General features: G+C 36.3%; 1 protein-coding gene across 1 annotated transcript in view; it reads right to left on the bottom strand.

Moving 5' to 3' along the window:
- The window catches only part of LOC138803668 (vomeronasal type-2 receptor 116-like), a 47,808-nt gene that overhangs the window by 9,351 nt on the left and 23,721 nt on the right, over positions 1-14,736 (bottom strand). Inside the window, 1 exon segment of the mRNA XM_069987730.1 lies at positions 765-1,053. Coding sequence (XP_069843831.1) covers positions 765-1,053 — 289 coding nt within the window.

Here is a 14,736-nt window from a genome sequence, read left to right as displayed (position 1 = left end):
CCAAAATGTTGTGAGGAAGTTTTGCATCCATGTTCATCAAAAAAAAAAAATGGGTCTATAGTTTCTTTGATGAGTCTCTGCCTGGTTTTGTGCTGAGGGTTATGATGGCTTCATAGAAATAGTTTGGTAGTGAATTTTCACTTTTAATTTCTTTGATTAGTTGAGGGGATATTGGTGTGACTTCTGCTTTGAAGGGCATACTTTTATTTCATCTTTACATTATATATGAGGAACATATACCTCCTTTCTATTTCTAAGCCTGACTTCTTTCAGTATATCTTGTACATGATCATACATGGGGTGGGGGGTAGTAAAGGGCCAGGGACTCAGGGCTTCATATACTTTTTGGCTTTTTCCCTAAAATCTAACACTCTACCACTTGAACCACATAATACTGCCTGCTTAATTTTACTTAATTAGAAATACATTTCCTGATTCTCTATGATATCAGATGTGATCCACCAGTACCTGGCTCAACATATTTTGAAACTTTAATGTCATTTTTTGTTTCCTGACTTTTTGAAGAAAATTAATGATAATGCCTAAAACTTTAAAAAAAAACACACATTAAAACAAGCCCTTTATCTGCTCGAAGTTGTCCATATCTTTTGCCAAGCCAATAGGACTATAGAGATCCCATTTTTTGTATATTCACTGTTTGATAATTTTAGTGGTTCATAAATCCAGTCTCTATCATTCTTTTCCAATACCTGAAGTAGAACCAAATTAGGCATTTTTAATATCCCCACCCTACCCACTCTCACCTGTGGAAACCTGTACAGGTCCAGCAGTGTCCCAATCTGGGTAGACAGTGCTCCTGTCATTCCTGTAAGTACTGCTATTGACTTGTTCTCTCTCATACAGTTATAGTTTGGAATCTTGTACTTTCCAAAGAGACAAATGAAGGGATTTTTAAATGTTGTCCTTGTTCCATATTGAACGTCATAGATATCAAATCCCAGAGTCAAGTTATGTAAAAGATCAGGGTTTTTGTTGATCTCTTCAATAGCAAAAGCCAAGGCCAAAACAAACTGGTAGTTCCTGAAAGTAAACCTGCATAGTGAACATAGAAATTCAGATGGAGTATTTCAAACTTACGACTATTTTGAAGTGAATGCTTCACTTCTCTGCCAATGAATATGTTAAAATATTATCCCTAATTGGGATAGAATGAGAATGTATAGGATTATGTAAGGGCATGAAAGGAATTTGTATGAATAACATCCAGAAACTTGGTTAAGATGACAAAGAATTTGTTTAATCTCCACTACCACATACTTGGACCACAACCAACATGTTTCATTAAACATGGAGTAGGCTTTCATGAGACACCAAATTTTCTGTTCTCCTCACCCTGGGTAACTATCTCCACCTGTGTAAAAAATCTTGTGTTTCAAGTCACCTGATTTATGTTGTGTGATTATATTGCAAGCGCAGCTAAATGAGATATTGTCAATTTAAGAGCATCTTTCAGAAACAAAACTTCATTTAATGAAGATTATTTCTATAGGAAGCTCTGCTCACAGACCCAACATAATGAATAGCTCTTCCTGAACTGTCAACCAGAATAAGAGCTTACATATAAGATAAAGGAATTTTATTCTTATTTATGTAATAAAACTATAGGGTGCCATCCAACTCCAAAGCAATCATTATGGAGAGGAACCTCCAACATGGGGGATAAAGAAAGAACTGTGAGGAACCTATGCATTGAAATACACCTTTCAAGGCTACAATGGGAAATTGCACTAAGCAGTACTAACATCTGAATACATTTAGATTGAGATACTGGGAAGAAAAGAACATACAGGAGTAAAGAGGAGCAAAGTACTTTTCTTTTTCTTTTGTCATGTCATTTTGTGCAATGGTAAGTCTGTCTGTGTACATTGTAAAGAAATTAATATAATGAAATCAACACACATTGTTCAAAGAAGGAAACAGAGGCAAAATAGACATACAAATGATTTGAAATGGATAGAAAGTATCAATTGAAATACAAGAAAAAATGACAAATAAAGGAAGCTTAATTCTTACAGGAAAACCCATGTTACAGGGAAGACAATGAAGGACCAGGAAGATAGCTCTTAAAAGGCTTTAAAATCACAGCAAAAATGTTTACGTGCGCATGAGAAGACTAAATAAAAATTATTAAAAGAATGCATAGCATCTACAAAGAGAAGCCTAATGAAGATCACAAGATGGAAAGGGGTCCAATGAAAATATAGAAGACAGAAAAATCAAGGAAGTAAAAAAGGCCATATATGATGAAAAAAGGAAACTTAAGTAAGAGTTAGATGTTGTTAAAGTGATCAATTAGAAAGAAAAGAAATAAAAATCAAAGTAGAAGTTCTTAACAGCAGAATACATAACAGAAGACAGAAAAGAGAGGAGACAGTTTTCTCGAACAAGTTCAAGAAAGAATAAGAACTTCAGGGATCAGTCAAACTGCATGATTTAAGTCTAGACATTCAGGAAGGAGAAGACGTATTTAATCAAATTCTAGCAGAGAAGTTCCTGACTATGGAAAAACATAGACACATTCAGGTTCAAGAGCAGATTAAAAACAGAACTACTGTCTTATTGTAATTTCCACAGGACCAATAGAAACCAAGGAAAGGAAGCATGAAGCTATCAAAGAGTAATAATTGATTGCTTCTGAAGGTAAACCTGTCAGAAAATACAAATTTCTAATCTGGAAGCTGAATGCAACTAGAGCCTGAAATGTTGTCTGGCAAACAGCTACCATACAAGAATAATGTACAGAGCAAAGCATTCATTCATTACTGAGGGACAAGTATAAAACTGCGTAAAAAGAAAAATTGAAATAACTTTCTCCACCAAACCAGCAACAGAAAAGATAGCTAATGATGTTGTAAATATAGAAAACCAACAAGAACACAGTAGTGGAAGAGAGAAGGCCCCTTATTCGAGAGCCAGATTAATATAGTAAGAAAAGATGAGACACAGTCAACAAATGGTTGGATACCATTTCAGGAGTTCCCAAACACTTCTCAACTATCAATGTTAATGAACTTAACTCCAAATACACATGACATAGATTGATTAATTAGATCAATGAACTTAACTCCAAATACATGACATAGATTGATTAATTAGATCAAAAGCAATAGCCATTCATCTGCTGTCTAGAAGAGACCCATTTTGTCAACAAAAATGAACATTCTCTAATTGAATGCCTGGAATAAAATCTTTCAAGCAACTGGCCCACATAAACAGAGTGGAGTACAATCCTACTATCAGATGAAATATATTTCAAATTAAAATTAATGAGAACAAACAAAGAAGGACTTTACAGACTAATAAATGGAACTCTCCTTCAGGATGATGTAATAATTTTAAATATCTATGCACCAAATAATTGTGCACCTGATTTCATTAAACAAATACTTCTCATTCTAAAACTTCTTCACTTAAAAAATAGATCCAAGCACAATGAAAGCTGGTAAAATCAATACATGACTGTCACCACTGGATAAATCAATTAGTCATAAATTCTGCAAAGAACCATCAGACTTAAACAATTGACCAACTAGACTTACCAGATATCTACTGGATAATTGACCCCAGACCATCAAAATAAACATTCTTTTCAGCAACTCAAAGAACATGCTCCAAAGTAGATCATAATTAAGTCTCAAGGCAAATTCAAGAATTGATATTATTCCCTATATCCTCACAGATCAGAAGAGAATACAATTACATCTGAGATGAAAAAGCTATTACATAAAATTCTCTAAAACATGATGACTGAACAACATATTGCAGAATTGCCAAAGGGATATTGAAGGGAATGGAAGGGAAATTCAAATATTTATGGAACTTAACATAAATGAATACATAAAAACCAACTCTTCTGGGACACAACAAAGCCTGTACTCAGAGGCAAATTTATTGTTCTGAGGTCCTACAAAAATAAATTGGAGAAATCTCAAATCAGTAGTTTAATGAGGAACATTAAGCTTCTTGAACAACAGGAACAATCCAAACACCAAACAACTAGATGGAAACAATTAAATTTAAATCAGAAGTAAACAAAATAGAGAAGAAAATATCTATTTTATCTTATATTAGTATTGGAACTCCTGCTTGGTTATGGGGGCCGTTTGCTTGGTAGATTTTGTTCCAGCCTTTCACTTTCAAAATGTGTTTGTTTTAATGGGTAAGGTGTGACTCCTGAAGGCAGCAGATAGAAAGATTTTGCTTTTTAATCCAACAAGACAGTCTATGTCGCTTAATTGGAGAGTTAAGTCCGTTAATGTTGAGAGTTAGGACTGAGAGGTATTTGGGAGTTCCTGCCATTTTATTCAACTTATTAGGGATGCGGCAACTGGGTTCTTCCTATGGTTCTGGGATTCTCAGTTTGGGTGCAGTTTCTTAGCCTTTTCTTGTGGTCTTGTTGGTTTTCTATGTGTAGAACATCTTTAGGTATATTTTGTAGAGCTGGTGTGGTGAAGATATATTGTTTCAGTTTTTCTTTGCTATGGAAGGTTTTTATTTGACCTCGCTTATGCAGGAGATTTTAGCTGGTTACAGAATTCTTGGTTGATAGTTGTTTGTCTTTAGGCATGGCGTACATCATTCCAGGTTCTTCTTGCTTTAATTGTCTCTGCTCAAAAGTCTGAGATTATTCTAATTGCTTTCCCTTTATAGGTGATTGATCTTTTCTCCCTGACAGCTTTAAGGATCATTTCCTTGGTCTGAATTGATCCTGTGTGGATTATAATGTGACAGTGGGATGTCCTGTTCTGGTCTGGTCTATTTGGAGTTCTTGAAGCTTCTTGTATCTGAATAGGCCTATCTTTTTGCATGTTTGGGAAGTTCTCTGCTAGGATCCTGTTAAACAAATTTCCTAGACCATTAACTTCTGTTTCTAGGTGATCCTCTACACCCATTATCCTCAGATTAGGCTTTCTGATAGTGTCTTCCAAATGTTCAATAGATCTGTCATATTTCTTGGATTTGTCTTGGATAGTTGCATGTTGTTTCTGTATAATATCTAGGCTGTCTTCAATCCCCGAGATTTGATCTTCTGCATGGAGTAACCTACTGTCAAGACTTTCTACTTTGATTTTATTTCTTTTCCTCCTAATTGGTCAGCTTTGATGGCTTCCAATTCTTTGTTGGAGCTTTGTTTTAGATTTTGTATGAGCTTCTTTACTTCCTTAATTTGGTGTTCAGTGTTTATTCTCAAATCACTTAGTTGATTTGTTATGGTTTCCTTGGACTACCATTTCTTCTCTCGGGCTCCATTCAGCATTTCCTTTGTGGTCTCCCTGAATTTTTTTCAGTCATCTGTTTATGGATTCCATGAATGCCTCTATTGATCTTTGTCTAGTCTCATCCTGCTCTCAATTTCTGTATTACTCTTTGATGAGCTTCCTGTCATTCACGCAATTCCTTTGGTTCTCTTTGACTGTTCACAGACTGCTTACATCATTCCTATCTTTCTCTTTGACTGTTCTCAGCCTGCTCACACAATTCCATTATTTCTCTTGGACTGTTCTCAACCTGCTCACGCAAGTCCTGTATCAATCTTTGAATAGCTTCCTCACGTTCATGAGATTCCTATATTAATCTTTGGTTTGCCTGTTCTCTTTCCCTATCATGCTCATACTGAGTCCTTTGCACGTTTTCAGTCCTTTCATTCACCATGTTTACCAGTCATGTTTGTAGACCTTTTCGGGAACTCTTCTCTCGATTATTCACTAACCGTTCTGTCACCAGATTATCATGAGTGGGAGTTGAGATATCAGGACTTACCATTTTTCTTGTGATTTTCAGATTGTTCTGCCCATTTGGTATGAAAGTAACACAAATTTTGTGCTAGAACACTATTTTAAGGCAAGCATCAACCAAAGTCCTAAATTTGCACAGTCAAAATGGCTGCAGATACAATCTAGTTCAATAGATACAATCTATTCAACATCAAACAACTATGGGTTAATGGGCTAAGAACAGCAAAGAAGAATTTGGCTTTCAGAAATTATTAGTTTTAGGGAGAAATGTGGGGGGAAATAGGATTAGAGGGATGTGGATAGGTAAAAGGAGAGTGAATTTAACCAAAGTTCTAATCTCAGAGAGGGAAATGGATTGGACAGAAAGATAAGAGGGACATTGAAAAAAAAGAAAAGAAAAAATGGGAAAAAAATAATTTAAATTTAAATAGTGAAATACAAAAATTATATAAGTTTAAAGAAGTGATATTGAGAGAATGATAGGATGAGAGTAAGGGGGGGATAGAAAGGAGACATGAAAAACTAAAAAATAAAAATTCTTAAAGTTAGTTGAAAATTACATAGGTATAAAGATATAATACTACTATTAAAGAAGTCAAGCCTAAGAGGTTGTGAATTGAGTAATAAATTTCTGGATTAAGAATGCACACAATGGGGGATATGGTCTAGTAATCGATGTTGGGTATATACATGGGGATGAGCAGAACAACAATTAAGTCACACAAAAAGATAGAAAGAGAAAAAAATGAAAAGAATCAAAAAAATCAACATAAAGGACCAAAAAGATCAAAAGACATTAAAAAAAAGCACACACACACACACACACACACACACACACACACACACACACACACCTAAAATAAAAATTATTAGAGGAAAAAATGAGAGAAAAAAGATTAATAGATAACAGTTTATAAAAATTAAAATTAAAAAGTGGTACAAAAAATGTTCTTTAATTTTTTTAGGGGGGTAGAATGGAAAGATCCTGTATCTCCCCTGTGTCTGTAACCTGTCTCTTGGTGGAGTCTCTGGTCTGCTTGTGTTGTTTGATTTTCCTGTGGCTTGATTGGTTTCTTTAGTCAGTATGTTTGAGCAGGCAGAAAAATGTTCTGCCTTACTCAGGATTTTGTGATCCTCCTCCCAGGCTAGTTCAATAGGAGAGAGATCTGCTTTGAGTATCACAAAAGAAGGAGATGGTTCTTTACTCTAGTTAGCAGATGCTGTCAACAGATTAGGTTCTAGGTATGGTTGAGGCCTTTCACCACACAGTAGCTTTTCACTGAGGGGTTAGCTTCTGAGACACTCACAGAGTGGAGCCTGGAGGCATTCTCAGGGTTCATGTTTACTGAATTTCAATTGATTGTCTAGGCTGCTGTAGGGAGGGTCAGTCTCTGGCTCTGTTAACCCAGTGAAGAAAGCCCATCCTCCGGGGGCAAAGCCTTCTCTGCCTTGGCTGGGTGACTTTCCTCTGAGTGGAGCTGAGCCTTGCAGGTTGGCTCAGGTTCATGTAACCTGCTAAATGACTCTAGTTTTCTTCCAAGGCCTGAGTTGGAGCTAGTTGCTCTAGAGGGCCTTTGTCAGTATCAAGATGGAGATCTCCAGTAGTGGGGGGGAGGGGTGGCCTTCCCTTCTCTGCTCCCTGAGAAGGAGTGAGGATGTCAGGGTTCTACTCATGCCAGTCTTAGTTCCTGGGCCATCTCTGGTCTGCAGGATGAAGAAATCTGCTCCTTTTCAGTTCTTGCTGGTGTTGAGTAGAATCTCCATGCCCACTGCATCTGGTGCCTTTGTCCTGGACTCTCTCTGTTGTAGGTATGGAGGCTAAGGCTGCTGCAGCTGCAGTCAAAGCCACCGCAGCTGCGTCTACTGGCAAGCTTTCAGATCTGTCTCTTTGCCTGGATTTTCCCTCTGGCCAAACTCTCTGTACTGTGATGGCACACTTGGTGTGATTTTCTAGGCTAGGACTGCTCAATGAAACACTGAAACTGCTTTCTCTGCAAGAACATTTTTAGCCTCCAGCTTCTCTGCCACCATACTCCTCGGACTCTCGATTTCTATTCTTTTTATGATCAGATTTGCTAAGAGTCTCTCAATTTTGTTACTTGTTTCAAAGTAGAAATCTATTTTGTTAATGTTTTTTGTAGTATGTTCTTCTCTATTTTGTTTACTTCTGATTGTCACGTGACAGTCATGTATTTTCCAGCTTTCATTGTGCTTGGATCTATTTCTTAGATGAAGAAGATTTAGAATGAGAAGTTTTTGTTTAATGAAATCAGGTGCACAATTATTTGGTGCATAGATATTTAAAACTATTACATCATCCTGAAGGAGAATTCCATTTATTAGTATGGAAAGTCCTTCTTTGTTTATTCTCATTAATTTTAATTTGAAATATATTTCATCTGATAGTAGGATCAATACTTCCACTCTGTTTATGTGGGCCATTTGCTTGAAAGATTTTATTCCAGGCATTCAATTAGAGAATGTTCATTTTTGTTGACAAAATGGGTCTCTTCTAGACAGCAGATGAATGGCTATTACTTTTGACCCAATTAATCAATCTATGTTATGTATTTGGAGTTAAGTTCATTAACATTGATAGTTGAGAAGTGTTTGGGATCTCCTGAAATGGTATCCAACCACTTGTTGACTGTGTCTCATCTTTTCTTACTATATTAATCTGGCTCTCTAATAAGGGGCCTTCTCTCTTCCACTACTGTGTTCATACTAATTAAGGGGTCTCTACTTAAGAAGGATATTACAATTCTAAATATTGATTCACCAAACAATAGAGCACCAAAATTTATCCAAGAAACACTACTTTCCCTCAAATCTCACATAGATCCAAAGACATTAATTGTTTAACACACCACTATCCCCATTAAACAGATCAACTCGGCAAAAACTCAACAGAGAAACCACAGATCTAAACAGCTGCATACATCAACTAGATTTAACAGATATCTACCAAATATTTCACCCAGCAGCATCAGAATACACGTTTTTCTCAGCAGCACACAGAACATTATCCAAAATAGACCACATTTTGGTCACAAAGCAAACTTGTCCAAATTCAAAAACATTGAAGTTATATCTTGCATTCTCTCAGACCACAAGGGAATAAAATTAGAACTCAATACCAAAAGCCACCAAAGAAGTCCGGTAACAGATGGAGGCTGAACAACATACTGTTGAATCCCCAGTGCATCATGGAAGAGATTAGAAAGGAAATTCAAATGTTCATGATATTCAAGAAAAATGAGCACACAAAGTATGAGCTCCTTTGGCACACAGCAAAGAAGTACTCAGAGGCAAGTTTATACCTCTGAGTTCCTACATCAATATATTGGAGTGATGTGAAACCAACAATTTAATGAGAAATCTGAACCTCCTTTAAAAATAGCAGCCAGATAAACCCCAATAGAGTAGACAGAAAGAAATAATTAAAAATTACATCAGAAATAAACGAATTAGAATCCAAAAAAAAGTAGAAAGACTTAAAAAGACAGAGTTGGTTTTTTAAAAAAAAATTAACATAATCGACAGACCCTTAGCAAATCTGATCAAAAAAAGAAGAGAACACACCAAAATAAATCAACTCAGAGATGATAATGGAAACATCACCACAGAAACAACCAAGATTCAGAACATTATAAAGGAATACTTCTCAAACCTTTATGCTAATAAGTTTGAGAACTTGGCAGAAATGGACCTTTTCCTAGCAAATATCAACATGCCGAAACAAAACCAAGATGAGTTAAAACATCTTAACAAGCCCATATCAAGAATTAAAATAGAAACAGCAATAAGAGACCATCCATCTAAGAAAAGGCAGGACCAGATGCATTTAGAGTGGAATTCTACAAGGCTTGCAAAAAGCAGAGCTCAAACCAATGCTCCTCCAACTCTTCAATGAAATTGAAAGAGAAAGTTCACTACCGAACTCATTCTATGAAGCCATCATAACCTGCATCCCAAAACCAGGCAAGGACTCATCAAAGAAGGAGAAATATAGACCCATTTCTTTGATGAACATTGATGCAAAACTTCTCAACAAAATTTTGGCCAATCAACTTCAACAATTCATCCAAAAAATCATACACCACGATCAAACAGGATTCGTTTCAGGCATGCAAAGCTGGTTCAGTAGACGCAAATCAATTATTATAATTCATCACATCAACAACAGCAGGGATAAGAACCACATGGTTACCTCAATAAATGTGGAAATAGCACTTGACAAGATATAACACCCCTTTATGATGAAGGTTCTGGAAAAATTAGGAATCCATGGAACATTCCTCAATACAATAAAGGCTGTATATGACAAACCTACAGCCAGTATTGTACTTATTGGTGAAAAACTAAAGCCATTTCCTCTTAAACCAGGAAGCAGACAAGGATGTCCACTCTCTCCACTTCTCTTCAATTTAGTAATAGAATGCCTAGTACAGCAATAAGACAAGATGCAAACATAAAAGGGATCCAAATAGGGAAACATTAAGTAAAACTCTCCCCTCTTTGCAGATGACATGATTCTGTATTTAAAGAATCCCACGGACTACACTCCCAAATTACTCAAGCTGGTTCAAAACTATGGCAAAGTAGCAGGGTATAAAATTAACCCTCAAAAATCAATGGCTTTTCTGTATGCCAACAATGAGAAAAGCGAGGCTGAAATTAGGAAAGCAACTCCCTTTGTAATAGCCCCACAAAAAATAAAATGCCTAGGAATTAACCAAAGAAGTGAAGGCCTCTATGAAGAAAACTTTAAAAACCTGAAAAAGGAAATCAAAACAGAATTTAGAAAGTGGAAAAACCTCCCCTGCTACTGGATTGGAAGGATCAACATCGTGAAAATAGCAATACTTCCCAAGGCTATCTAGAAATTCAATGCAATATCTATCAATATCCCGACCTCTTTCTTCAAGGAAATAGAAGAAGGTATCCAAAAATTCATATGGAACAATAAAGACCCCGAATAGCAAAAACAATCCTTCACAGAAAGCACAGTGCTACAGCAAAATCAATACCAAAATTTAAACTCTACTATAAAGCCATAGCAATCAAAAAATCTTGGTACTGGCACAAGAACAGACCTCAGGACCAATGGAATAGAATTGAAACCCAGAAATGAACCTACAGACATATAGCCACCTCATCTTTGATAACAGAGCTAAAAAAATTCAATGGAAGGAAGACAGCCTCTTCAGTAAATGGTGCTGGCAAAATTGATTAATCACTTGTAGAAAACTAAAGCTAGATACTTCTATATCACCCTGCACCAGAATCAACTCCAAATGGTCAAAGACCTTGGAGTCAAAGTAGACACTCTGAAAACATTACAGAATAGAATAGGAGAAACCCTACGTCTCCGTGGCACAGGCAGAAATTTTCTTAATAGACACTCAGAAACACAATAAATCAATGAATGATCTGGATAAATGGGATTGCATGAAATTGCAGAGCTTCTACATGGCAAGCGACATAGCTAGCAAGATCAATAAAAAGCCCATAGATTGGGAGAAGACCTTCACTAGCCATACCAACAGACAAGGGTCTCATAACTAAAATATACCTGGAACTCAAAAAATTAAATCCCCCAGCAATGAATCCTCAAAGAAACAACTGCCCAATAAATAAATGGGCTAGAGACTTAAAGACTAACTTCTCTGAAGAGGAAAGGATTGCCAATAGACACATGAAGAAATGCTCAACCTCCCTAGCCATAAAAGAAATGTAAATCAAAACAACATTGAGATACCACCTCACCCCAGTTAGCATGGCTATAATCAAGAACGCTAATAACAGATGCTGGAGGGGATGTGGACAGAAGGGAGCCTTAGTGCATTGTTAATGGCAGTGTTAACTTGTTCAACCACTTTGGAAAGTAGTATGGAGGTTCCTTAAAGGCTACACATAGAGCTCCCCTATGACTCAGCAATCCCACTTTTGGACATTTACCCAAATGATCACAAACAAGAGCATACTAAATCTACCAGCACATAAATGTTATTGCAGCATTATTTACCATAGCTAAGATATGGAACCAACCCAGATGCCCCTCAGTAGATGAATGGATCAATAATATGTGGTATATATACACAATGGAATTCTATGCCTCCATCAGAAAGAATGACATTGCCCCATTTGTTAGGAAATGGAAAGACTTGGAGAAATTACATTTAGTGAAGTAAGCAGACCTAAAGAAACCTAGGTCCCATGGTTTCCCTTATTTGAAATAACTACTATATTTCTGAGACAACCAAAAAAGGTCATATAAGTTAATATTGGGTGAAATGAACCCCAAGATAAGTATTCAAATGTTTTTTTCTTTCTTGCAGTTGTTTCTAACATATTTATAAGATGATTTCTTTGTTGCTTTGTATGTCCCTCCCACACGGTATAAACCCCTGCTTTCATTGTATTTGATGTTGGCATAATTTGTGGAGGGGAAGGGAAAAAACAAATCATTTAAATAGGGATACAGGTGGACCCATTGCAACAATGAGATATACAAGTCGTTATGTTGAAAAACGAACTATACAACTTTGGCAGGGTGGGGGGGGGGTGAAGATGGGAAGGGATGAGAAGGGGAAACAAAGGAGGAGGCAACAATGCTTGATAAGAAATGTACTCATTACCTTGCCCATGTAATTTTAATCCCTTTGTAAGTTATTTTCACAATAAAAAAATACACAGTGACATGATCAATTATCCAGCTTTCCAGGCATTCACACAGAGTCAGACCAAAGGAGAATATTTTTAGGAGAGGAACACAAAGGTGCAAAAAAAAGAAAAGAAATGTAGTCATTACCTTGCCCAGGTAATAGTAACCCCTCTGTATGACATTTTCATAATTAAAAAAAAAGACAATGGGGGCTGGGAAGTTGGCTCAGTGGTAGAGCGTTTGCCTTGCATGCCTGAGGCCCTAGGTTCAATTCCTCAGCACCATATAAGCAAAAAGAAAAAAGCTGGAAGTGGCGCTGTGGCTCAAGTGGTAGAGCACTAGCCTTGAGTTGAAGAACTGAGGAACAGCGTTCAGGCCCCACAACTGGACCCAAAACATAAATAAATAAAAAGATTACAAGTATGAGTCATCAGTGCCTTTAAAAAAAGACAATGTAAAAATAAAAAAGAATAGAAATCAATGAAATCAATAAAATTAGAGGCAAAAATTGGAAAATCAAAACATACATTTAATATTCAGAAAATTATAAAAGAATGATTTTTAAAACTTTATCATAACATATTAGATAATGTGAAGGAAATGGTAAAATCCTACAGAATAAAGATGTACCATATCTAAAAAGACAGATGGGAACAAACTAAATTGATGCATAATATGTAAGGAAATTGAAATAGCAGCAGGGTTCCAATGGCTTATTACTGTAATTTTAGTTGCCTAGGAGGCTGAGATCTGTGGATCACAGTTCAAAGCCAGCAGAGGCAGGAAAGTCCGTGAGACTCTTATCTCCAATTAACAATGAGAAAACCAGAAATGGCTCTGTAGCTCAAGTCATAGAGCACTCACCTTGAGCTGAAGATCTCAGGGACAGCGTCCAGGCCCAGAGTTCAAGCCCCACAACAGACAAAAAAAAAAAAGAAAGAAAGAAATTGAAATGGGAAAAAGAGGCCTCATATCCAAGAAAAGACCAGGAATCTAGGGAGGTCCAATTGAATTCTATAAGACCTTCAAAGATAGCTCTCTCCAATATTCTTTAAACTCCTCGATGAAATCAAAAAGGAATGATCACTACCCAATTCATTCCTTGAAGACAGCAAAGCATTCACCAAAAGCCAGACATGCACTTATCAAAGAAAGAGATATGTAGACCTATTTCCTAGATGAACATCAATGCAAAACTTCTCACTAAAATTCCGTTCAAGCTAACTGAACAGCTAGCCAAAAAAAAAAATCATATGGCAGGATCAAATGGGATTCATTCCAGGGATTCAAATCTTGTTCAATATGAACAAGTTCTTTAAAATAATTCAACACATCAACAGAAGCAAGACAACAACTACATAATCATCTAAATTGATTCAGAAATATCATGTGATAAGATTCAACACCGGTTTATGATCAATGCTCTGGACATGCTAGGAATCTATAGAATGTTCCTCAGTATAATAAAGGCCATATATCACAAAATTATAGCCCACATTATACTTAATGGCTGAAAGTTGAAACTGTTTTCTCTAAAATCAGGAACAGGACAAAGATGTCCACACTCTCCATTCCTTTTAAATAGAGTAGAGGAATTCCTAGCAAGAACAATAAAACAAGAGTAAGAAAATAAAGTGAATCTCAATAAGGAAAGAAGGAAGTATGTAGATGGCAAAATCCTGCGTTGAAATACAACCATTGATTCCTTCCCCAAATTATTTGATGTGATCTAGAGATTTGGAAAAGTAGCAGGATCTCACTTAACCCACAAAAAAACAATAGTTTTTGGTGTTCCAACAATGACAGGATCGAGACAAGTCAGGATAGCAATTATTTAGTAATAGTTTCAAAAAAATGAAAATGCCTAGGACTTAACCAAAGATGTGAACAAAATCTATGAAGAAAACTTAAAAATCTAAATAGTTCAACACATATATAAGGGAATAGAATAACCGTCCATCCTCCTGATTGGGCAGTAATGGCAGTACTGCTCCAAGGTATCTACAAATTCTATGCCATATGCATTAAAATCTCAACAACACTCTTCAATGATATAGAAGAAGCAATATGAAAATTCTTATAGAATAATCAAAGACGAGAGTAAAAATATTCTTTAGCATCAAGTACAGGGTTCGAGAACTATCAATACCCAACTTCAAACTCTGTGACAAAGCTATACTAATGAAAAATGGTAGTGGCAGTAGATGACCAATGGAAGAAATGGCCAAAGTGTGAACCCACATACCTATAGCCATCTAATAATTTATAAGGGAACCAAAAACACAGGATGGAAGAAAGTCAACCAGTGCTGGC

This window comes from Dipodomys merriami, unplaced genomic scaffold (genome assembly GCF_024711535.1).
Source record: "Dipodomys merriami isolate MVZ:Mamm:240054 unplaced genomic scaffold, mDipMer1.0.p SCAF_345, whole genome shotgun sequence".
NCBI classification, from domain to species: domain Eukaryota; kingdom Metazoa; phylum Chordata; class Mammalia; order Rodentia; family Heteromyidae; genus Dipodomys; species Dipodomys merriami.
This window is presented reverse-complemented; position numbering and strand designations above follow the sequence as displayed.